This window comes from Nerophis lumbriciformis, linkage group LG04 (genome assembly GCF_033978685.3).
Source record: "Nerophis lumbriciformis linkage group LG04, RoL_Nlum_v2.1, whole genome shotgun sequence".
Taxonomy (NCBI): Eukaryota; Metazoa; Chordata; class Actinopteri; order Syngnathiformes; family Syngnathidae; genus Nerophis; species Nerophis lumbriciformis.
This window is the reverse complement of record NC_084551.2, coordinates 30,445,198-30,472,149: the sequence shown is the minus strand read 5'-3', so window position 1 is coordinate 30,472,149 and position 26,952 is coordinate 30,445,198. Positions and strand designations below refer to the sequence as shown.

The window sequence follows — 26,952 nt, the reverse complement described above, 5'->3', positions numbered from 1 at the left end:
GACTAGATACACTACTGTACTTGGTATCATTACAGTGGATGTCAAGTTTAGATCCACCCATAGCATTTGTTTACATTCAGCCACGCAAGCTTGATGTTAGCGGTTAGCTATGGTAGCCTCCTACGGTGTGTAGTGAAGCATGTTTAGCTATTCTTTGTCCTGCAGGGATGATACTTGTAAGAAACTTACTGTATTCGTCGCCATGGAGGCGAGGATTAGTGATTTAAAAGTAGCTAAAACACTGCCGACTGCAAATGGACGTTCGCCGCTAGCTAGCTAGCCATGTCTTAAAGCACCTCTTCCTGAGGGCGTTTCAGTGTTATAACTTCACCTTTATCGTTACTATTTTAGGCCAAAATGCGTCCGTTCTCCCTTTTCTGTCTACACATTGTGTCTGTAAGTACTGCTGTCAAACATGCTCCTCTGCTCGCAAAACCAGCAATGTCATGACGTGACGACACACCGTCATGCCCGGGAACCAGTACTTTTCAAACAGAGTATAGTACCATTTTTAATTCATTAGTACCGCGATACTATACCAGTACCGGTATACCGTACAACCTTACTCTGTGCATTGATTTCAGCACCTAAGTGTGTTTAGCAACATTAAATGAATAGAGAGAATCCTCTTGTCAGTCATGGATCATCTCTCTGTGAGAAGCACAGTCAAGTAACAAAAATTAGGAGGACAAAAGATGATTGCCAATTGCCAAATCATATGTCCGGTGTAAGAATATTTTCTACTTCAGACAGGATGAGCAATATGAGCCAATCAACATGGACAAACAAGCTAATATGACACATTTGTTGGAAAATGATGGCAACAACTACAAAACAAATCACTTGACCCAGTTTTTCCAACTGGAGAAACAACTGCAACTCTAGATGTTCAATATTTATTGAAGTTCAATATTGCTAACAGAGATTTAGTGTCCATTTTATTTGTGTTGTTTGTTTACTCCTATAAGATCATTCAATTGCAATAGTAAAACAAATACCAATGAGAAACAACAGTTTGTTGCGTTTGAAATAGTTACTTGCATTATTAGTATTAAACAATACATTATGACTACATTAGTGCTTAATTTAGGTTCAAATTAATGTCAATTAATCAATCAATCAATGTTTACTTATATAGCCCTAAATCACAAGGGCTGCACAAGCTACAACGACATCCTCGGCTCAGATCCCACATCAGGGCAAGAAAAAACTTAACCCAATGGGATAACAATGAGAAACATTGGACAGCCAGCGCTTCATCCGTGGCCACCGAACCTGTGCCCCTCCCTCCACGAAGGAGAGGGGGGCAGAGCAGAAAAAAAATAGCAGATCAACTGGTCCAAAATGGGGGTCTATTTAAAGGCTAGAGTATACAAATGAGTTTTAAGATGGGAATTAAATGCTTCTACTGAGGTAGCATCTCTAACTGTTACCGGGAGGGCATTCCATAGTACTGGAGCCCGAATAGAGAAAGCTCGATAGCCCGCAGACTTTTTTTGGGCTCTGGGAATCACTAATAAGCCGGAGTTCTTCGAACACAGATTTCTTGCCGGGACATATGGTACAATACAATCAGCAAGATAGGATGGAGCTAGACCGTGTAGTATTTTATACGTAAGTAGTAAAACCTTAAAGTCACATCTTAAGTGCACAGGAAGCCAGTGCAGGTGAGCCAGTATAGGAGTAATATGATCAAACTTTCTTGTTCTTGTCAAAAGTCTAGCAGCCGCATTTTGTACCAATTGTAATCTTTTACTGCTAGACATAGGGAGACCCGAAAATAATACGTTACAGTAATCGAGACGAGACGTAACGAAAGGAGATGAAAGAAGGCCGTTTTAGTAACACTCTTAATGTGTGACTAAAATGAGAGAGTTTGGTCGAAGATAATACCCAGATTCTTTACCGAGTCACCTTGCGTAATTGTTTGGTTGTCAAATGTTAAGGTGGTTTTATTAAATAGGTGTCGGTGTCCAGCAGGACTGATAATCAGCATTTCCGTTTTCTTAGCGTTGAGTTGCAAAAAGTTAGCGGACATCCATTATTTAATTTCATTAAGACATGCCTCCACCTCACTGCAATCCTGACAATAATATTGTTTATTGGCAATCATGTGGGACAATATATCGCGCAGGCCTCGTGCTGATTGATCGACCTTGCCCTTGGCCCTCGCATCAAATAACGCGATCAACATCATCAATCCTTGGTTTTTTTCTGACTCACCTTCCATGGAAATGATTTGTTGTGCATGAACACTACACTTTCTTGCTTTCAGACTTCTGTGTAGAAAGAAACATTTTCTTTTGCCAGTCATCTTCATGCAAATGAGTCAGTGAAAAGTCACAAAGAGAGGCAGCAGTCAAAACAGCATTGAAAAAGGCTCAACATCAACACATTGGTATGGTTTCTGCAACTATTTTAGTTGCCAGAACTGCAGCAACACTGTGATTTGGCATCGCCACACAACAGAGAAACATCAGATAACCAAATACACTGCAGAAGACATTAAAATCAGAGGCTGCCATATGAGGAAGAACAGAGAGGTACAACATTCTGACATCATCCAGGCAGAGAGTATTATGTTGCCTGTCACAGTAATGACTCGTGTCTCGCACAGCTTTAGTGTTGTGTCTTTTTGTTCCAACAATGCTAAATTTGTGGCTGATAATCTTCTTTTACTGTTACAGTCCACTTGCAGAAAGGGCAATTGCAGACCCGGCTGCAGAAAAACATTTAAGGGGGGGCATTAAACTTAGGATATGCATGGATGAGATATGTCAATATCAAAATATTACTTTGAACCACTTTTTGGGAACCACTAAGTTGTCATTTGGGGTTCATTTCAGCTTTTTAAAGAGTACTTCAACACGTAAACAGTACAGTATGTATTTTATTATCATATATGTATCTCTCTTAAGGGTAATCTAATCAGTTGAGATGTGTCAATATCAAAACATTACTTTGAATCACTTTTTGGCAATCAAGAATACATTCAAAAACTTAATTAATATTTATTATGTGCGTGAACAAAGAACAGTTAATATTGTATGAAGCTTCCAAACAAAAAAGGGGTTTTAACACATCAGGATCGGATCAACAACAGTCCTTTACAATCTCATTAATACCATAGAAATGGCCATTTTTTAATTTATCAAAGACTATAAAGGCTTAAATAATCTGTTAGAATAACCACACATGTAAGTGTTTGTCTTGCATGTAATAATCAGTTGTGGACAGACAAAGCCCAGGCAGTGCAGCTTTACAAAGTGGTGCTCGCTCCCGCATTTTTAGCAGGGAATCAATTGTTGGCACAACACCGGAAGCAGCAGATAATAGATTGGTTTTACAGTTTTGTTGATGTCACGATCTATGACTCGTCTGCTGATGGCATCATAGCAGTAAAATTTAAATTCGTCCTGTTCACTTTATCTCATTTGTACACATATTACAATGTGAACAAGTTAAATCCACACATTTTTGTTTTGGTCGTGACTTCCTCATCTCTCAAGGAAAAGTATCTGATTGGCGCTCCTTCATAACTAATCCCCACCCGTCTTTTTAAAAGTATGCCAGTAAAAAGCTGTGATTAGATATTTTCCCAACTTGTCCCACCCATTGACAAGACAAATTTTGTTTCTGTCAACATTTTTGTCTTTTTTTTTATAAGTTAACTATCATGTTAGTTGTGTTATTGTCTTTGTCAATGTGCCTTTGTTTTGATTAGTTATCGTCTTATTTCTACCTGCTCTGATGTAAAAAAACTAAACAAAACAAAAAACTTTAAACCAACAAGCCAAATAAATAACTTCTGTTCCACTTGTTGTTTCAAGATCCTGTCTTGCTAATCTTTGCACTGATTATCTCGACAAAGACTTTTTCGATAGTTTTCTGTCTGACTGTGAGCTAGGTCCTTTCTCATCCAACACCAGTGACTTCATTTGAATGAACATTATGTTAAAAGTCCAATGAGGTCCATGTTCATGGAATGGTCAAGGGTTCCTATACTTCTGTCTGTCAAAGGAACTTGTCAAGCCATCTGAAAGGTAGCTGAGAAGATTGAGACTTATTGATTTAGGTCCCAGTGCTCATGTATTATCCACTTACATTGATCCGTTGGTGGGAGGCATTTGCAGTTTCAACACATGAGCAATACTTTTGTGTTTGTTGCACATTTTTGCACATTTCATTGTTTCACTCAGGAGAGAGTTCAGCAAGTAGTTCAGGTTCTACAGGTGTGAATACTACTATTACCAGTACTGCTAATAATACATATTATATTACATCAGTCTTCATTTTGACAGCAGTTTTAATGTATTTTTATGAATGAAAAGGAGCACGAGGAAGTTACAAACTTATATCTGCCCGCAATTTTCACAAATAGAATTGACTTTGGCAATTGACAAATGTCTTTTAGTTTTAGTCATGCTGTAGTTATCTGAATTGATGGATGGATAGTTGTTGTCTACTAAATGTCACCACATTTAGTCAACTAAAATGACTGCAAATTTTGTTGGCTTTAATCCTCTTCTCTTTCTCCAAAGTGTACACAAATTACGTTTGTACAATGTGGGACTTGTAAGTACATGCATACAGTTTTGTTAGGGTGGTGATCTCAAAAGCATCTTATTGGTCTCTTTTGTAACGGATTGGATATATTCCATACTTTTCCCACCCGTCTATTAACTCAAATAAGGTTGGATTTCGTTTTCGTCAACATTTTCTTCTTGTTTTTATTTATCGACCAAAATGTCAGTTATTATTGTCATCATTCTAATCAAAGTGCATTTCTTTTGATTAGTTATCGTCTCATTTTTGGGCGGAGTACGCCCTGGACTGGTTGTCAGTCAATTACAGTACATATAAAGACAAACAACCATTCACACCTTTAGGCCCCGTTTACACTAAGGGTTATCCAGGGTAAATCCCACCTAACCTTATCCGTGTCCACTAGGGGTGTAACAGAACACAGAAATTTCGGTTCGGTACGTACCTCGGTTTAGAGGTCACGGTTTGGTTCATTTTCGGTACAGTAAGAGAACAACAAAATATACGTTTTTTGGTTATTTATTTACCAAATTTGTAAACAATGGCTTTATCCTTTTAACATTGGGAACACTATAATAATTCTGCCCACGTTAATCAACATTAAACTGCCTCAAGTTGTTGCTCAGATTAAATAAAATGACAAAACTTTTCCTCTCCATATAAAAAGTGCAACATTAAACAGTTTCAAGTCAACTCATCATGCTTAATTTATTACAGCATTTGGGAAGCCTGTAGTTGATTTTTATCACACGCACACACACACACACACACACACACACACACACACACACACACACACACACACACACACACACACACACACCGCACAATGAGCTAACACACACAGACACACACACACACACTGCAAAATGAGCTAACATTACGCTAAAAGCTAATTAGACTTCACCTCAAGCCAGGACTGCGAGCGAGCTGAACTGCAGTTTGTTTCTAGAACGTCAACGGGCTCATAGTGATGTTACTAGTAGTTGACTGGGAGGTGATTATTTTAATTTGAGGAGAGTCCGCTGCCTGATGCTTACCTGCTAAACACCTATCTGCTAACCCCACCGCAGAAGCACTGACTACACTCGCTCTGAATACGCACTGCTGATTGGCTGTTACCGCTATGGTTGTAACCAATCAGATGGTTGTGTGGGTGGGACAATGCTGGGTGCTGTGTAGGAGACAGAGGCAGCAAACAGAGCAGCTTGTTAAGACTTTAGCTTAGGCGGCTACTTCATATGTGCGTGTGGAAACTCGTTCGATACACCTCCAAACCGAACCGGAACCCCCGTACCGAAACGGTTCAATACAAATACACGTACCGTTACACCCCTAGTGTCCACACACAACAATGCCACCGTTTAAGACCCCCGCCCCTCCCATGCGTGGAAGAAAAGAAAAAAATCCACCTGAGCGTCCATCTGCTCCAAGCTCTCCAGTAGATGACTTTACTTTACTGTGAAGTTATTTAAAATAGCTGTGTTGTAAAAAGTTTTGTGTGCAAGTTTTTAAATTAAAATGTATCTCCTTTGAACAATATCCAATGTTGTGGTATTTTAATTAACTAGAATCCAGTGTGCTGTGGGGCTCTATTGTAGTGAATCACACCTGAGCCATCATACATGAATCAAATCTTTAATCGACATGAGAAAGTCATCATCATCGGCGGTCACTCGAACGAGTATGACGATCCTCCTGGCAGGGGTGTATCCCTTTATGAAGGATGCCTGTGCGTGACTTTGTTTAACGTGGGGAGACTGGTGCAGAGACAGTCACCACATGGTCCTTGACAGAATCGGGTCAGGGTCCAGTGGCATGGAGTTCAAGACGACTGGGGACCCTTTTCTGCTACAGCCTTCTTCGGCCATCGCAGCCTTTGTGGTAGATCTTAAATCTACCGTCTTCCGCCTGCTGCGCCGTTGAGGTCTTCACTGTATCCCTGGCTAGGGGGCAGTCAGGTACTAGGCCTTTGCCAAGGGCCACCTGGGGTAACAATAGTAAAAGGGGATAACCTCTTAGTACAGGGGTCGGCAACCCGCGGCTCCGGAGCCGCATGCGGCTCTTTGATCACTCTGTTGCGGCTCAGCTGCATACTTGCCGACCCCCCCCCCCCCCCCCCCCCCCCGATTTTCCCGGACTTCCGGATTTCAGTGCCTCTCGCAGAAAACTCCCGGGATTAATATTCTCCGATTTTCACCCTTACAATAATAATAAGGGCGTGCCATGATGGTACAGCATTTAGCAACCTCTACAATATGTATTAACAGCGTGCCAGTCCAGCCTCTTGATTTATGCATCTTCTGCTTGCATTGTAAGTGACAGCAACGCATACTTGGTCAACAGCCACACAGGTTACACTGACGGTGGCCATATAAAACAACTTTAACACTCTTACTAATAATGCACCACACTTTGAACCAAAACCAAACAAGAATGACAAACACATTTCGGGAGAACATCTGCACCTTAAAACAACATAAACACAACAGAACAAATACCCAGAATCCCATGCAGCCCTGACTCTTCCGGGCTACATTATACACCCCTGCTACCACCAAACCCCGCCCCCACCCCAACCCTGCTCCCTCACACATCAACCCCCCCCCAACCCTGCTCCCTCACACAGCTCAAATATAGCTACAAATGAGGTATAATGATGCAATATGTACATATAGCTAGCCTAAATAGCATGTTAGCATCGATTAGCTTGCAGTCATGCAGTGACCAAATATGCCCGATTAGCACTCCACATAAGTCAATAACATCAACAAAACTCACCTTTGTGCATTCACGCACAACGTTAAAAGTTTGGTGGACAAAATGGCATAAAACACGTCCTAGAAAGTCGGAGAAAGTTATACATGTAAACAAACTACGGTGAGTTCAAGGACCGCCAAAATTAGTAGGACAAAACGGCGCTCGCCAAATACTCGAATCAGTGAAGCATGTTTAATATAAACAGTGTGCTTTATAACAATTAGGGAGGTTTGTGTCATGTTTATCCTCCTACAGAAACCATTTTAAAATAACACAAAAAATATTTTCCCCTCAACTTTTTCCATTTTTCATACATTTTTGAAAAAGCTCCAGAGAGCCACTAGGGCGGCGCTAAAGAGCCGCATACGGCTCTAGAGCTGCGGGTTGCCGACCCCTGCCTTAGACAATTTCTAGTAATAATGTTGTATGTATAATGGTTCAAATAGTAATGGGTAGCCTGAAATCTATATATCGGTATATATTACAGCCTTCTGGGATAACCATACCTGTTGAAAGTTGTCTTTTATGATTAATTTGTTTATTAGTGTCATTATTAACCTTTAATAACTGCACCCATATTGTCAAGTTGTACTGCCTTCTATTATTTCTCTGGCTCTCTAACACATGCTCTGTTTGAGCTACACAGGACATTAGAGGTGGCTGAAAATAGTTGCCTCCACATTCTGGTGATTAAGAAAATGTCAGTTGGTCCCATTTTAGTTTTTTCATTATTTGTTTTGAAGGATGTGTGCAGTTGAAGATGCTGAATGAAGGAAATGTGCATCTGTTTGTAAATATGGAAGTGTGGGCGTGCTTCTGAATGGCAACTCTGACTTTGAATGAGTCAATTCTGATTTTTGTAATTTTTTATTATTCTTTGTCCCAATAAAATATGTTCCCAGCAAGGGGACACACTCTTCTTTTCCCTTTCATCAAATATTCAAGAAGTGTTTATTGCTCAACTTCAGCCTTGACTGGAATTGTCCATGAAATTAGACAAGCTAGAAGACCAAAGTACCACAAAGAAAGACTTTATTTACACACTTTAAAGTACTAATGACAAAATGGCAAACCCATCTAATGAAAACTTTTAATGCTCTGTGACAGATTCACAACATAATGAGGCCATTTTGCTCCATTTGTGTGCCGCTTTTCTAATGATTCTAATGTTGCTCTGAGGCCAATGTCCACAACTTCACGCAATGCCTGCCTTTTTTTTTTTTTACTTGTTTACTGTGTAAGTGCTGGGGGTTATTGCAAGTGGCAGTGAATGAATACAATGAAGGGGATGCCACCATGGAAACATAAGTCCAAAATTCTACCTGACCTTCAGAGAAGAACATTGTGTGGATGAAAGATGAGTAACAAGATTTGTGTGCTGAGAACAGGCTTATAGATCAATCTAATAGTAATGGCACTTTAAGCATCATGGAGGACACTTTTTAAAGCTAAACATAGCTTGTAATCCTATTACACTCAGTATGTCAGAGAACTGAGTGGCCTTAGATGTCAGAAAGTGGAAGCTCTGGACACCCTAGGGGGAAATATAGTCTTTTACTTTTTTCTCCTTTTTCCACTTTGTTTTTACCAAATGCACCTTCGATCTCTGTTTATTATCTTCCAACTTGCTACAGTTTGTGTCATCTACAGCTTGTGACCAGGTAGTTGTCCAGTGGAACGCTGCATGAATTATGATGTGCTGGATCATTGCTAATCTCGTTATGAATGTTAGCTTGCCCTTGAGAGTGCCATCAATGAATAGACACGACTATATTCGACCCCGCAGTGCTTTGCTTAGTAATTCATCTTCATATGTATTTATCTACTCCAGTTGACTTTGTTATGCTTTTTTTTTTTAATTGAATCTATTTTGTATCTAATCTAATCTAATCTAATTTGTTTTTTGACAAAAGTTTGCCTTGGTTTTCGTTGTTTGTCTCAATTGTCCTATGACATTTAGTGTAACAAACTAGTTCTTCAAACTGCATATAATTTCGGGGAATCAAGTGCCCAAACAAAGAATCCCACGCATTTTTTAATTAATACACACTGTGAGTCCCCATGTGTTTGTTTTTAACAGAAACATGTCATCGCCATTATTTAATATTGTTAAACTATACCACATTCTTTTGTTGAACAGTCAAGCATCTGTTTAACTGGAAGATTTAACAGTATTTATTTAAAACTGGTCACAGGTAAATGTTGCAGTGTAGTTCTCACTTTTGCAAATGCATCTGCCTAGGGCTGGGCGTTTATAGCCTTATTTCAAAATGGAATACTGTATTTTATATACAAGCCACACTCACTAAATTTTAGGAGAAAAAATATATTTTTCTATATACAGCAGTAAAATGGCTGATCAAACAAAACATAAGTCATCGTCTTGACTCACACATTAACTTAAAGTGCCATTCCATTCCTAACCCATAGGGTTCAATATGATGTCGGTCCACCTTTTGCAGCTATTAAAGCTTCAAATCTTCTGGGAAGGCTGTCCACAAGGTTGCGGAGTGTGTTTAAAGGATTTTTTGACCATTCTTACAAAAGCGCATCGGTGAGGTCACACACTGATGTTGGTCAAGAAGGCCTGGCTCTCAGTTTCTGTTCTAATCCATCTCAAAAGTGTTCTATCGTGTTTAGGTCAGGACTCTGTGCAGGCCAGTCAGGTTCATCCACACCAGACTCTGTCATCCATGTCTTTATGGACCTTGCTTTGTGCACTGGTGCACAGTCATGTTGGAAGAGGAAGGGGCCCGCTCCAAACTTTTCCCACAAGGTTGGAAGCATGGAATTGTCCGAAATGTTTTGGTATCCTGGAGCATTCAAACTTCCTTTCACTGGAACTAAGGGGTCAAGCCCAACTCCTGAAAAGCAACCCCACACCATAATTATTCCAAGTGATTAGGACACATCATCATTTGGATGGGTGGCCAAATACTTTTGGCAATATAGTGTTTTTCCGATTGTTAGTCCTGATCCGTTTTGGCGGCAATTCTCAGAACAAATTCACTCCTAATTCACCTCAGACCGCAAGACAATCTTTTAATGAGACATAAATTAAGCGTTTGCTGTCTTTGGTCGAAAGGGGGGAAATCTGGACAAAAACAGTCCGACTATTTTTATGTGTGTAGAGAAGACAGATTAGTTAACTGTTTATGTCAGCGTAAGAAAACATAGAACAAACACTATTGAATTGGAAGAAGTTTAGTCACAGAAATAAAGAGTACTGTAATTTCCGCTACTTTTAACCCTGTGCTCTATACAGTGCTGTGGCTAATTTGTGGATTTTTCTGGGTTCACATGTTTCGCCTGCCGCCAATAAATTTAGCCTTGTACCATCAGTCCAATCAAATTGTTCACATTAAATCAAACGCACTTACACATTGAGTGAGCCATTTTGCGCGCTATGCTCTCACCCTAGTCTTAGACCCTGTTTACACTAAGCCGGATAAGGTTATCCAGGGTAAATCCCACCTAACCTTATTCGCATCCACACGGGACCCCCCGCCCCTCTTTGTCCATCTTCATTAGACACGTAAACAATGTGATAAAGAACATTTTACATCAATCAAACTAGGGATCTAGATATCTGGTCAGGACTCTCCTCACTCTTTTGCCTTCACCTTCATTGTCCATTTGTTTTTGGTGACTTTATATACTCTGGACCTAGACGTCGAGTCGGCGACATACATGGCGGACAATAACTGCTACAGTCTTCTTTGCCAGTCCAAATGCATTCGCCGTTTTCCTTGATGGCCATGTAATACAAACCACACGCTACCTTTTTTATCACATCCACGGGAGCTCGCATTCTCCTTGTCTCTCCTTCGATAAATGGACAAAGTTTTTCGCAAAGTAGAAACACAGCTGACCCAGCCGGACATTGGAAAGTTCTCTTGCCGTCTGAGAAGTGTTGTATCTGAAATAGCTGCAATCGCTTTCTCTTAAGGTATTCATGTGTGATTTCCACAAGCGTCTGTACATGTAGAGGAAGGAGAAACACGGGCATGTCTGGATGACTCGCCTTCATATTTCCAGTGTTTACCTCCGAGTTACAAAACCACGTTCTTTCTGATATCACTTCCTGTGTGGGCGTGGTCTTTCTGGCATCACTTCCTCTCCGAACTCAGTTTGTAAACGATCAATGAGTCCATACAAATCTAAGAGCCAGAGATTCAAGAATTACACAGCTGACTTACCCGTGTAAAAATTTGTCCGAGGAGGGGGACCTTAAACGATGGTTTAGTGTGGCTGGAACGGGGCTTAGGCTAAATAATTATTCGTTTAAGCGGTTAAAGGACTTGGTGTAGACATGGCCTTAGAGAAGACACGACAAATTGCACACGACACAGCCCCAAAGCCGAAGGCGATCGACCCTTCCATGAAAAAAGGAAACATCCGCCGCATGGAACGAAAATCTACCACCACTAACGGGCCCCGAAAGGTCAGAGAAGGATGAAGACAGCGCTTAAAGACTTTTCCGTTAGGCTACTATGTCATGTTACAAGCGCTGTTTTTTGTTAAATTTATAAACACAAATGTTTGTGTAAATATTTCATGTATCAATGTGTACACTTACAGACTTGTGCAGCCAACATACTATAAGTACAAAATCTAATTTGTACAAAAATGTGGTGGGTACGGCTTATATTTGGTGCGCTTTATAGCCCAGAAATATGGTATTCTTTTCCACATTATGGATTCATTTACAACATGACCTACCTATTTACTACCCTGAATAATTGTATTGCAATGTTTTTTCAAAGTGTGGGGCAGTGAGCTGTTACACCAGCTCAAACGGTTGGGGACCACGGTTCTGAGAGACGCATCTTACACTAAAAAGGCTGTTTTACAGTATATACAGTATTGTTGACATATTATTTTGTTATTTAATCTCCTGTTTATCACATGTACACTAATATTTTATTGCTTCCACTGTAAGACAAGATCTTGAACACTTGCCAAATAACATGAACTAAAATTATACCTCATGGATTGTCCATCGTGAATGAGTTACCATGGACCATTTTGCACTAAATCAGGATTATAGCACACAATGTGCCCCAGACGTCCATTTCATTTGTCGCAATGTTTAATTCATGGACGTTTCATACATCAAATGCACTCTTATAAGGAACCTCATTAAAAATGTGACTCCGTCTTCACTTTGAATCCGCAAAGGAGGATAACTGCTCGCTTCATGTGTTTCAAGGTAACATTAAAGATGATAATAATGTCCATACAGCGTGTTCTGAAAGAGACGCATATACAATGTGACCACCGATGAGGACAGGGCAGCTTCACCACTTCAGCTCTCGCTATTACTCCCTTGTGGTCATGCAGGAAGCAGAAGAGGAGAGAGGGTTGTGAAAGATCTAATTAAGCAGAGCAATATGAGAGTGCAGTGATCCACAGCCCAGGACAAGACACAAATCAGAGGTTGTTGACAATCAGCTGCAGGGCATTGCAGGCAAAGAAGTATTGTAGCTTCAAGCTAACGACCTACTCGCCTACTTGTCTCTGGTCCCCAGTTTAACTTTCTTTATGGCTCAGGGTGATGGCTTGTATATCTCAATCTCATTATGCAAAACATAATGTAGACTTTTGTCTTATTTGCACCTAAATGGGTAATTAGTGGCTTCTCAGTAGCTGGGTGGTGCTTGTGAAGAACCAGATGATTGGATTGGAGGATTTAGTATCACATCTACTAAGGCCCTGTTTACACTAAACCCAGGTTATCCAGGGTAAATCCCACCTAACCTTATCCGTGTCCACACACAACAATGGTCGTTTAAGACCCCCTCCCCTCTCCGTCGCAACGCGACCTAATACGCATGCGCGGAAAATGCACACGTCAAAGTCACATCCAGGGTTGCTTTAACACAAGTTCTTAAATTTTACTTATCTGAACAATATCCAGTGTTGTGGTATTTCAATTAACTGGAATCCAGTGTGCTGTGGAGCCCTATTGTAGTGAATCACACCTGAGACATCATAAATTAATAAAATCTTTTTTAGACACGTAAACAATGTGATAAAGAACATTTTACATCAATCAAACTAGGGATCTAGGTATCTGTTCAGGACACTCCTCACTCTTTTGCCTTCACCTTCATTGTCCATTTGTTTTTGGTGACTTTATATACTCTGGACCTAGACGTTGAATCCGCGACATACATGGCGGACAATAACTGATGCAGTCTGCTTTGCCAGTCCAAATGCATTCGCTGTTTTCCGTAGTTTTCCCTCGACGGCCAGGTAATACAAAGCACACGCTACCTATTTTATCACATCCACCGCTGCGGTGGATGTGATTCTCGTTGTCCACATTGTCGTTGTCTCTCCTTCGACAAATGGACAAAGTTTTTTGGTAAGTAGAATCACAGCTGACCTGGACATTTGAAAGTTCTCTTGCCATCTGAGAAGTGTTGTAGCTGAAATAGCTGCAATCGCTTTCTCTTAAGGCAGTGGTTTTTAACCTGGGCTCGATCGAACCCTAGGGGTTCGGTGAGTCGGCCTCAGGGGTTCGGCGGAGGTCAAAACACACCCGATTCATCGTGTAAATACAAACTTCTCCCTATCGGCGTATTACGGATACGGCAACAGCTGACTGATTTGCAGGTGTGTAATTTGTTGTGAGTTTATGCACTGTGTTGGTTTTGTTCTTTGAACAAGGTGATGTTCATGCACGGTTCATTTTATGCACCAGTAAAAAAAACATGGTAACACTTTAGTATGGGGATCATATTCACCATTAATTAGTTGCTTATCCATCCATCCATCCATCTTCTTCCGCTTATCCGAGGTCGGGTCGCGGGGGCAGCAGCTTAAGCAGGGAAGCCCAGACTTCCCTCTCCCCAGCCACTTTGTCCAGCTCCTCCCGGGGGATCCCGAGGCGTTCCCAGGCCAGCCGGGAGAGATAGTCTTCCCAGCGTGTCCTGGGTCTTCCCCGTGGCCTCCTACCGGTCGGACGTGCCCGAAACACCTTCCTAGGGAGGCGTTCGGGTGGCATCCTGACCAGATGCCCGAACCACCTCATCTGGCTCCTCTCGATGTGGAGGAGCAGCGGCTTTACTTTGAGCTCCCCCCGAATGACAGAGCTTCTCACCCTATCTCTAAGGGAGAGCCCCGCCACTCGGCGGAGGAAACTCATTTCGGCCGCTTGTACCCGCGATCTTGTCCTTTCGGTCATGACCCAAAGCTCATGACCATAGGTGAGGATGGGAACGTAGATCGACCGGTAAATCGAGAGCTTTGCCTTCCGGCTCAGCTCCTTCTTCACCACAACGGATCGATACAGCGTCCGCATTACTGAAGACGCCGCACCGATCCGCCTGTCGATCTCACGATCCACTCTTCCCCCACTCGTGAACAAGACTCCGAGGTACTTGAACTCCTCCACTTGGGGCAAGATCTCCTCCCCAACCCGGAGATGGCACTCCACCCTTTTCCGGGAGAGAACCATGGACTCGGACTTGGAGGTGCTGATTCCCATCCCAGTCGCTTCACACTCGGCTGCGAACCGATCCAGTGAGAGCTGAAGATCTTGGTCGGAGGAAGCCATCAGGACCACATCATCTGCAAATAGCAGTGACCTAATCCTGCAGCCACCAAACCAGATCCCCTCAACGCCCTGACTGCCGGTGACAAAGGGCAGCCTTGGCGGAATCCAACCCTCACTGGAAATTTGTCCGACTTACTGCCGGCAATGCGGACCAAGCTCTGACACTGATTATACAGGGAGCGAACTGCCACAATAAGACAGTCCGTTACCCCATACTCTCTGAGCACTCCCCACAGGACTTCCCGGGGTACACGGTCGAATGCCTTCTCCAAGTCCACAAAGCACATGTAGACTGGTTGGGCAAACTCCCATGCACCCTCAAGGACCCTGCCGAGAGTATAGAGCTGGTCCACAGTTCCACGGCCAGGACGAAAACCACACTGTTCCTCCTGAATCCGAGGTTCGACTATCCGGCGTAGCCTCCTCTCCAGTACACCTGAATAGACCTTACCGGGAAGGCTGAGGAGTGTGATCCCACGATAGTTGGAACACACCCTCCGGTTCCCCTTCTTAAAGAGAGGAACCACCACCCCGGTCTGCCAATCCAGAGGTACCGCCCCCGATGTCCACGCGATGTTGCAGAGTCTTGTCAACCAAGACAGCCCCACAACATCCAGAGCCATAAGGAACTCCGGGCGGATATCATCCACCCCCGGGGCCTTGCCACCGAGGAGCTTTTTAACTACCTCGGCAACCTCAGCCCCAGAAATAAGAGAGCCCACCACAGATTCCCCAGGCCCTGCTTCCTTATAGGAAGACGTGCTGGTAGGATTGAGGAGGTCTTCGAAGTATTCTCTCCACCGATCCACAACATCCGCAGTCGAGGTCAGCAGAGCACCATCCCCACCATACACGGTGTTGACACTGCACTGCTTCCCCTTCCTGAGGCGGCGGATGGTGGTCCAGAATTGCTTCGAAGCCGTCCGGAAGTCTTTTTCCATGGCCTCCCCGAACTCCTCCCATGTCCGAGTTTTTGCCTCCGCGACCGCTGAAGCCGCACACCGCTTGGCCTGTCGGTACCCGTCTGCTGCCTCAGGAGTCCCTTAAGCCAAAAGAACCCGATAGGACTCCTTCTTCAGCCTGACGGCATCCCTCACCGCCGGCGTCCACCAACGGGTTCTAGGATTACCGCCACGACAGGCACCAACTACCTTGCGGCCACAGCTCCAATCGGCCGCCTCGACAATAGAGGTACGGAACATTGTCCACTCGGACTCAATGTCCAGCACCTCCCTCGTGACATGTTCAAAGTTCTTCCGGAGGTGGGAATTGAAACTCTCTCTGACAGGAGACTCTGCCAGGCGTTCCCAGCAAACCCTCACAATGCGTTTGGGCCTGCCAGGTCTGTCCGGCATCCTCCCCCACCATCGCAGCCAACTCACCACCAGGTGGTGATCGGTAGAAAGCCCCGCCCCTCTCTTCACCCGAGTGTCCAAAACATGAGGCCGCAAATCCGATGACACAACTACAAAGTCGATCATGGAACTGCGGCCTAGGGCGTCCTGGGGCCAAGTGCACATATGGACACCCTTATGTTTGAACATGGTGTTTGTTATCGACAATCTGTGACGAGCACAAAAGTCCAATAACAGAACACCACTCGGGTTCAGATCCGGGCGGCCATTCTTCCCAATCACACCTCTCCAGGTTTCACTGTCGCTGCCAACATGAGCGTTGAAGTCCCCCAGTAGAACGAGGGAATCACCCGGGGGAGCACTCTCCAGTACTCCCTCGAGTGAATCCAAAAAGGGTGGGTACTCTGAGCTGCTGTTTGGCGCGTAAACGCAAACAACAGTCAGGACCCGTCCCGTCCCTGAAGGCGGAGGGAAGCTACCCTCTCGTCCACCGGGTTGAACTCCAACGTGCAGGCTTTGAGCCGAGGGGCAACAAGAATTGCCACCCCAGCCCGTCGCCTCTCACTGCCGGCAATGCCAGAGTGGAAGAGAGTCCAGCCCCTCTCAAGAGAAGTGGTTCCAGAGCCCTTGCTGTGCGTCGAAGTGAGTCCGACTATATCTAGCCGGAACTTCTCCACCTCACGCACTAGCTCAGGCTCCTTCCCCCCCAGCGAAGTGACGTTCCACGTCCCAAGAGCCAGCTTATGTAGCCGAGGATCGGACCGCCAAGTGCCCTGCCCTCGACTGCCGCCCAGCTCACACTGCACCCGACCTCTATGGCCCCTGCTATGGGTGGTGAGCCCATTGGAGGGGGGACCCACGTTGCCTCTTCGGGCTGTGCCCGGCCGGGCCCCATGGGGACAGGCCCGGCCACCAGGCGCTCGCCATCGTGCCCGACCTCCGGGCCTGGCTCCAGAGGGGGGCCCCGGTGACCCGCGTCCGGGCGAGGGAAATCTGGGTCCTTGGTTTGTGTTCTTCATCGAGGTCTTCGATGCTTATTAACATGCAAATTAGTAACATATTGGCTCTTAACTAGTCATTATTAAGTACTTATTAATGCCTTATTCGGCATGGCCTTATTATAACCCTAACCCTCTAACCCTGACCCCTAACCAAATAACTCTAAATTAAGTCTGTGTTACTTAGAATATGTTCCCCATACTAAAGTGCTACCAAAAACATATCACTTTGTCTTTAATTTGAAATTTTTTTTTTAAAATTTTTCACACTTTTTAAGAAGGGTTCGGTGAATGCGCATATGAAACTGGTGGGGTTCGGTACCTCCAACAAGGTTAAGAACCACTGGTTTAAGGTATTCATGTGGGATTTCCACAAGCATCTGTACAGACGGAAGGAAAACACGGGCACGTCTGGATGACTCGTCTCCATATTTCCAGTGGTTAGCTCCGAGTTACAAAACCGCTTTATAATAAAGCGCGTTCTTTCTGACGTCACTTCCTGTGTGGGGCGCGGTCTTTCTGGCGTCACTTCCTCTCCGAACTCAGTTTGTAAACGATCAATGAGTCCATACAAAGCTAAATGCCGGAGATTTAAGAAACACGCAGCGCACTTACCCGTGTAAAAATCTGTCCGAGGAGAGGGACCTCAAACGATAGTTTAGTGTGGCTGAAATGGGGCTTAGGCTAAATAATTATTAGTTTAAGGTGTTATCCGGCTTAGTGTAGACATGGCCTAAGGAAATTAGATGTTATTCGATATACAGATTAAATCAATAGGAGACAATGGTCAAACTCTCTACATAATTGTGTTCTTAGTTACGGGTAGCCGAAGCAGCCGATTTGCGTGTGTGTTGCCATTTTAATTGTTGCTAGGCTTGTATCAATATACACAAGCTGAAGGCCCTACATGTAAATTTACTGAAGAATGTCATCTTGAAAACTCAGCAAAACAAAAGACAAGTCAAACAAGTCATGGATAATTTCATTAAACAAAAGACTAATGCGACTCACTTAGGGCCTGATCTACTAAAGATTTGTGTGTATTAAATCACGTGGAAACTCGATAGCACACGCAAAGCTGATCTACTAAGCTAGTGCCTAAGGAATTGCGTTTATTAAATGAGCAAAAAAGAGAGCGCAGTCTTCATTTATATGCAGAATATTTGCTGATTATCAGAACACCCACAATACTGGGAGGAGAAGATACAAATATACCGTGATTTCGGGGCCATAGAGCGCACCGATATTTTAATGGGAACTGCACTTTTTAAAAAAATTCTGCCTATTGTTCACAATCATTATGAGAGACATGAACACACATGTTTTTTTTTTTTTTTTTAGGATCCTAACGATGATAAAAAACAAACGCTTGCAAAAAGCGATTAACGGGTGTCACCGTTGTAGCCTTCAAAGCCGTCTAAAACAAATTCAAAACCCTCCATCAATGTTTTATATACACACTGCAAGTCTATATATAATGTAGTAACAGACAAGCTCATAACAATATTTAATATGTACAATATTTACCGTATTTGAGTCATTTTCTGCATTAGTTCTTTTCTCAGCACATTTATTTCCGTTTACATAGCAGCGCACTTCCGGCAACAAATATATATATATGTATATATATAAATATATTGGAAACTCAAGACAGCCATGACATTATCTTCTTAATAGTTTATGTAAACTTTTGACCACGACTGTATATTCTGTATATACGTGAAGACCGACACGCTAGAGGAATTGCGTTCTTTATTTTGCTCTTTTAAGAGATGCAGCCCTCGGTGCACGAGATTAGTTGATCAGCTTTGAGCATACTTGCCAACCGTCCCGATTTTCCTGGGAGACTCCCGAATTTCAGTGCCCCTCCCGAAAATCTCCCAGGGCAACTATTCTCCCGAATTTCTCCTGATTTCCACCCGGACAACAATATTGGGGGCGTGCCTTAAAGGCACTGCCTTTAGCGTCCTCCCTCACCTGAAAAGGAGACTATTATATATGTCTCCGTTATCCATAGGTTTATCTATAACCCATAAAGTAGGTAGTTTTGCGTTCAGACCAGATGTTCCTCCCAGGGAATTTAAGTTGCTGGTCACTCCCAAGTTCTTTTGATGACACATAAGCTGAGTAAGAAGGACCACCAGAGACAGAATAGGTATTTTGTAATTTCCACAGCCTTGGAAACAAACGTGAGACCAAATCCAGTACAGAAGCCTTCACTAGCACAGCTAAAAATGGTCTGACTAACATCACGGAAAACCTTCTCTTCTATAATGTGTCCCTCGCCCCCACCCTCCAGAAGTAATACAAACGTCCATTGTTTTACTCTGAGAAGAGACAGGACAGGTTAAGGTAAGAGAAAGGAGTATTTTTACTCCCTGCATTCCAAGCTCAAGGTTGACACACACAGTACTTGCAGACAACCAAAAGAGAACAACTGGAAGAACACTAGCTGTTTGTAATATGACTATGAAAGTAAAGAAGTAACACACAAATATGGATATATGTAATTATCTGCCTCCGTCAGTAGGCACGGAGCTAATTCTCAGCGTGTGTTTATTCCAGCTGGCACGTTAATACACTGACACACAACATCCGGATTCCCATCATGCATTGCTTCAAAACTACGGCAAGTATTAATGTCCGAAAACATAACAGAGACGAAACAGAAGAACGAAGAAGAGACATGGCGACGACGAGTAAGAAGAAGAAGTACGCTTGCAAGTTCCAAAATGATTGGAAAAAATAATTTCAGTTCATCCAGGACAGCTCGAAGGGGAAGGGGTATGCTGCCTGCACATTTCGTAGATCAGACTTCTCCATTGAACACGGTGGCCGAACGGATATACTCATTCATGAACGGATTATTTATATATATATATATATATGTGTGTATTTATATATATATGTGTGTGTGTGTGTGTGTGTGTATATATATATATATATATATATATATATATATATATATATATATATATATGTGTGTGTGTGTGTGTGTATATATATATATATATATATATATATATATATATATATATATATATATATATATATATATATATATATATATATATATATTTAAGAAATACATTAAATAATATAACCCCCCACCCACCCACTCCCCCCCTTAATTGTGCTATCAAGTTTGCACGTGTTTAAACTCATGCAAACCTATAGTAGATCAGACCCTTTGTATTATCTTCTTGGTCATTTTTATAGCATTAGAGGGAAAAATAACGGTTTTCCAGCCATCTGGCGCCAGCGTTCGGCTGTCTGCTCTCTCAGGACGTTTTGTGACCGAAAACAGTACAATGACGGCAGGCTTGATTATGCAAGTACACAGGAAGGTCTCCAGCTTTGTTGTGCTAATCACGTTAACGGACACAAACTCAAGGCAGGACAGATGCTTGACAAAGGGCAAGATGGAGTTATGTTACCCTAATTTCTTCTTCTTCTAGCCCAACTCTCTTTCTCCCCACAGACTTCCTCAGCCAACACTGATTTTCACTGATTTTATCTTTTTTTTTTCAACAAGGCACTTTTTTCCCACTTTATCGACCGCCTACATGCATTTTTTTCTGTCATGAGGATTTGAGCAGCTAAAAATGGTTAAAAGCAGATTTAATCCTTTGTGATACGTGTGTCTAAGTTCACAGAGTGTCTGCTTAACACAAATCTTTGTAGCAATCGCACACAAACTCCCACCAGTTATCTGCGAATCAGTTTGAAAAGAGCACACACTTTGTAGCTACGTCTCATGTGGTGTGAGCTTTATGTGGATCACATAAACGCTCATTGTCTAACAAGGTTCGCCGTATTAGGGGAGTAAAATTAATTTGTATCCATGAATTATTCAATCGACAGTATGAATACAAATTATTTATATGGGAATATACATTATTAAATCGTAACATATTTCTTACCCTTTGTCTGTCCAGGATCCTACATGTTGGTGAACTCCTCCCAGCATGCAGTGGGCCACTGTGCCCAGCTTCTGCTGCAGAGTCTGAGTGAGAATGACACACACTGCGTCCAGTTCAGCTACTTCCTCTACAGCCGTGATGGCCACAGTCCGGGGGCCCTCAATGTGTACGTGCGAGTCAACGGCGGTCCGCTGGGCAGCCCAGTGTGGAACACATCTGGATCACACGGGAAGCAGTGGCATCAGGTGGAGCTGGCTGTCAGCACCTTCTGGCCTAACGAATATCAGGTACTAAATAACTGTCATATTTTGTTCAAATCAATGCTTTTACATTATTTTACATGCTACGACCCCTAAAACATGCATGTCAGGCTCAGAGGTAGAAGTGGAAATCTTTGGGCACCTTTTTCGATTAGGGGCTACTATTCGATTATAAAATGTGCATTTATTAATTTTTAATTATGAATAATGATGCACTTTCCCAAATTTTTTATCCGAATGAATAAGAAATCAGCAGTGCATTTATAATAAGACACACGGGTTGAATTAATTTCCATTTTATTGCACCAAACTAATGGAAATGCATGTTTACTGGAACTTAAGTGCTCCAACATAAAATACCACAACAATGCTACAATGACAAAAAGTGTACTTCTTTACCAGCAGCTTAAAAAAATGCAGATTTTTAAACCTTTGTAAACTTGAAAAGGTTTCCTAGAGTTACAAATAAAACACTCGGACTGTATCTAAATGATGTACAAACCCCGTTTCCATATGAGTTGGGAAATTGTGTTAGATGTAAATATAAACGGAATACAATGATTTGCAAATCATTTTCAACCCATATTCAGTTGAATATGCTACACAGTCAACATATTTGATGTTCAAACTGATAAACATTTTTTTTCTGTGCAAATAATCATTAACTTTAGAATTTGATGCCAGCAACACGTGACAAAGAAGTTGGGAAAGGTGGCAATAAATACTGATAAAGTTGAGGAATGCTCATCAAACACTTATTTGGAACATCCCACAGGTGAACAGGCAAATTGGGAACAGGTGGGTGCCATGATTGGGTATAAAAGTAGATTCCATGAAATACTCAGTCATTCACAAACAAGGATGGGGCGAGGGTCACCACTTTGTCAACAAATGCCTGAGCAAATTGTTGAACAGTTTAAGAAAAACCTTTCTCAACCAGCTATTGCAAGGAATTTAGGGATTTCACCATCTACGGTCCGTAATATCATCAAAGGGTTCCGAGAATCTGGAGAAATCACTGCACGTAAGCAGCTAAGCCCGTGACCTTCGATCGCTCAGGCTGTACTGCATCAACAAGCAACATCAGTGTGTAAAGGATATCACCACATGGGCTCAGGAACACTTCAGAAACCCACTGTCAGTAACTACAGTTGGTCGATACATCTGTAAGTGCAAGTTAAAACTTTCCTATGCAAGGCGAAAACCGTTTATCAACAACACCCAGAAATGCCGTCGGCTTCGCTGGGCCTGAGCTCATCTAAGATGGACTGATACAAAGTGGAAAAGTGTTCTGTGGTCTGATGAGTCCACATTTCAAATTATTTTTGGAAACTGTGGACTGTGTGACCAAAGAGGAAAAAGAACCATCTGGATTGTTATAGGCGAAAAGTTGAAAAGCCAGCATCTGTGATGGTATGGGGGTGTATTAGTGCCCAAGACATGGATAACTTACACATCTGTGAAGGCGCCATTAATGCTGAAAGGTACATACAGGTTTTGGAGCAACATATGTTGCCATCCAAGCAACGTTACCATGGACGCCCCTGCTTATTTCAGCAAGACAATGCCAAGCCACGTGTTACATCAACGTGGCTTCATAGTAAAAGAGTGCGGGTACTAGACTGGCCTGCCTGTAGTCCAGACCTGTCTCCCATTGAAAATGTGTGGCGCATTATGAAGCCTAAAATACCACAACGGAGACCCCCGGACTGTTGAACAACTTAAGCTGTACATCAAGCAAGAATGGGAAATAATTCCACCTGAGAAGCTTAAAAAATGTGTCTCCTCAGTTCCCAAACGTTTACTGAGTGTTGTTAAAAGTGAAGTGAAGTGATTTATATTTATATAGCACTTTTCTCTAGTGACTCAAAGTGCTTTACATAGTGAAACCCAATATCTAAGTTACATTTAAACCAGTGTGGGTGGCACTGGGAGCAGGTGGGTAAAGTGTCTTGCCCAAGGACACAACGGCAGTGACTAGGATGGCGGAAGCGGGGATTGAACCTGCAACCCTGAAGTTGTTGGCACGGTCGCTCTACCAACCGAGCTATACCACCCCTTTAAAAGGAAAGGCCATGTAACACAGTGGTGAACATGCCCTTTCCCAGCTACTTTGGCACGTGTTGCAGCCATGAAATTCTAAGTTAATTATTATTTGCAAAAAATAAATAACGTTTTTGAGTTTGAACATCAAATATCTTGTCTTTGTAGTGCATTCAATTGAATATGGGTTGAAAAGGATTTGCAAATCATTGTATTCCGTTTATATTTACATCTAACACAATTTCCCAACTCATATGGAAACGGGGTTTGTAAATCAGAAGTTACTCACAAGTTACTCAATACTTGAGTAGTATTTTCAGGCATTACTTATACTTACTCAAGTAATTATTTTGATGACTACTTTTACTTTTACTTGAGTCATATTATTCTAAAGTAATGATTTTTGGGTACTCTACCCATCTCTGGGTATGAACAATACTGCCCCTGTAACTACTTGGTATTTGATCGACACCCAAATTTGTAGTATTGCCCAAAACAAATGTGTTGAAACAGCAGAATACTAAGTGTTTATTGCATTTTAACAGAAGTGTAGATAGAACCATGTAACAACAGAAATAACCAGCTATTAAAAGCAAATGAGCAATAATAGTAATAATAGTTTTCAAAAAATAATAATACTGGAAATTATGCAATCTCTTACCGCCTTTGTAACCTGTTTTAAAATGCTTTTAATATAATGTATATGCCAAATAATGAATTATTTATTAATTAATAATGCAATTGAATTATCATCACTCTTGCGTTTGTAGCAGATTTTTGTTCAAAGAATGTGACAGTTTTCCGGCTCTATGGTTATCATTACACTTTTCTTCTATTTCAACACTGGTATCATTTCATGGTGGCATTTCAGAAATAACACAACAAAGTTAAACAATAGATAAAAAATACAGTTATGTAGTAAATCACATAGATGTTCTGTAAGATGAAATCCCTGACACTGACTTCTGAGGCATTCATCGTTGGGATTCCACTCGAGTTGCACAATCCTTTGGTTTCATGGCAGTTGTTTTGATGGAGAAGTCATGCACATGCTTCACTCACTTGCCTGGAATTCTCTACAGAAGATGTTTGCACGTTTCACATACAGTATGCACTTAATCAGAGATAACAGTGTTTGTCTGCAGCGGTTTGGTTTAGTCTCTTTTGTAGAAAGAAAAACTAGTTTTAGACATTTAGTCTGTATTACTGTGGTGATGATTGTCAAAGTGCCAACTGATTTAAACATCCTTGAATGAGTTCATATTTTCCAGATAAAGTCACGTATAAGATCATCACTCTAAATGTAGAGAATGTGAAAGGGGGTTTATTTATACTCGCCGTGTGTACCCAACTGTAATTTCACCCAGTCAAGCCTGATTACAGCCAACTACAATAATGTGCATCATGCTTTATAGCCCATTTACAACATTGAATTATCGACTGGCATCTAATGTGTGTGACACATTTTCTATTGGTCTGCAGATGGTTTTGTCAGATGTTTTTAAGGGATATCCATCTTTTGATGTAATTAGAATTTTCTGCAAACTCAGTAGAACTGTCAAAAAGCAATTAAGTTGAGTTGTGGGCATTTTATCAAGAACCGTCGGGGACTATAACTTCATTGAAACGTATTCAACTCTGCAAGAACCGACCTTCACTTTGTTAATAATTTCATGTACACACAGTGGCAAGATGTACACTGACCCCCTCCAATTATATAGCCTGACAATGATTTCAAAATGGTCCCAGATGGAGAGGAATGATCAACACGCTGTGATTCCCTCAAAACACCTGCTCCGACATTCAGAGTAGTATTCTTTTCAACCTGCATGTTTAATTCAAAAAGACACTGACTCATCCAGGGATGTTTTGTCATTATAGGCTTAGTTCAGGTGTCGGCAACCCAACTTGTTGAAAGAGCCATATTTGACCAACAATACAAAAAACAAATCTGTCTGGAGCCGCAAAAAGTTAGAAGCCTTATATAAGTGTTCTGTAAGTACGGTTTTCAGAGGGTCAGGTAACTCCTGGAAATGACGGGCTTCAAATTGCCAAAGTTAAAGATGAATGTGCCCAAGTTAAAGGAATTTGCAATAAATTATAATGGATTTATAGCAATCTTTGCAAGCTGGGTAACGTTTGCTGTGGTCTGGAACAATATGGCACACAATCAGAAATGCAGCCAATATTACATCCATGAGACACGCAAATAAACATTAAATACACAGAGGACATAAGTAAAATTAAATTAACTCAAATATAGCTACAAACGAGGTGTAATGATGCAATATGTACACACAGCTGGCCGAAATAGCATGTTAGCATGGATAATTAGCACTCCACGCAAGTCAATAACATCAACAAAGCTCACCTTTGTGCATTCACGCACAGCATAAAACATTTGGTGGACAAAACGAGACAAAGAAGGAGTGGCATGAAACAAGTATTTCTGTGGCAGCGTCGGAGAAAGTTGTACATGTAAACAAACTGTGGTGAGTTCAAGGACAGCCGAAATTAGTAGGACAAAACGGCGGTGGCCAAATAATCTCATCAGTGAAGCATGTTTAATATAAACAGTGGGATTTCTAACAATTAGGAAGGTTTGTGTCATGTTTGTTCTCCTACAGAAAATATATTAAAACAACATATTTTTCACTCATCTTTTTCCATTTTTGAAAAAGCTCCAAGGAGCCACTAGGACGGTGCTAAAGAGCCACATGCGGCTCGAGAGCCGCGGGTTGCTGACCCCAGGCTTAGTTCAACACTTCTGAGAATGTGCTGATGATGTTTCATGAAGAATAACCAAGGGAACCTATGCTGCTGTTTGACAAATGAGAGCAATAAATCAGGCCAATCAGCCAATATTGATGTGTGTTTATGTTAGCTGCTCCGTCTGTATGAAATATAATCAGATCAATATTCATCGTTGTATTATTTCAACGGCTTATCTTGCATAGTCGCAGTGAGCTGGGGCCTTTCCTGTCTGACATTAGGCAATGGACACATTGCAATTCAGTCATATGGCTATCAGATCGATGAATGAAATATGACCTATTATTAAATGTGCAAGGCCATGAGATAGACTACAGATCACTGTAATTGTCAGTAATAAAACATGATGTACATTCAATCTTAGGTTTTCAATTAAGCTGCTTTTTTAATCACATTTTCTTGCCATGATTCATAAAAAATTTAATTTGGAATTACAAAGCTGTTTTCAACTAAAGATTCTCCTCGTTGAATCGGCTTCGTTAGGTTTTTGTAAGAGCACAGCTAATGGAGATCCACACAAATAAACATACTTTATTTGAGACTTTTTACACCTCAGAGAAAAAGTCGAAAACACTCAGATTCAAGCACACCTGTGAAGTGAAAACCCTTTCAGGTGACTCCCTCTTGAAGCTCATCGAGAGAATGCCAAGAGTATGCAAAGCAGTAATCAGAGCAAAGGGTGGCTGTTTTGAAGAAACTAGAATACAAAACATGTTTTCAGTTATTTCACCT

General features: G+C 41.9%; 1 protein-coding gene across 6 annotated transcripts in view; it reads left to right on the top strand.

Annotated features, from left to right (window-relative positions):
* ptprub (protein tyrosine phosphatase receptor type Ub) overlaps positions 1-26,952 on the top strand; it is a 531,315-nt gene that overhangs the window by 263,842 nt on the left and 240,521 nt on the right. For all 6 annotated transcript variants that reach the window (XM_061951982.1, XM_061951965.1, XM_061951958.1 and 3 more), the window contains exon 3: positions 21,161-21,432. In XM_061951982.1, the coding sequence (XP_061807966.1) occupies positions 21,161-21,432 (272 nt within the window). The remainder of the gene's footprint in view (positions 1-21,160; positions 21,433-26,952) is intronic.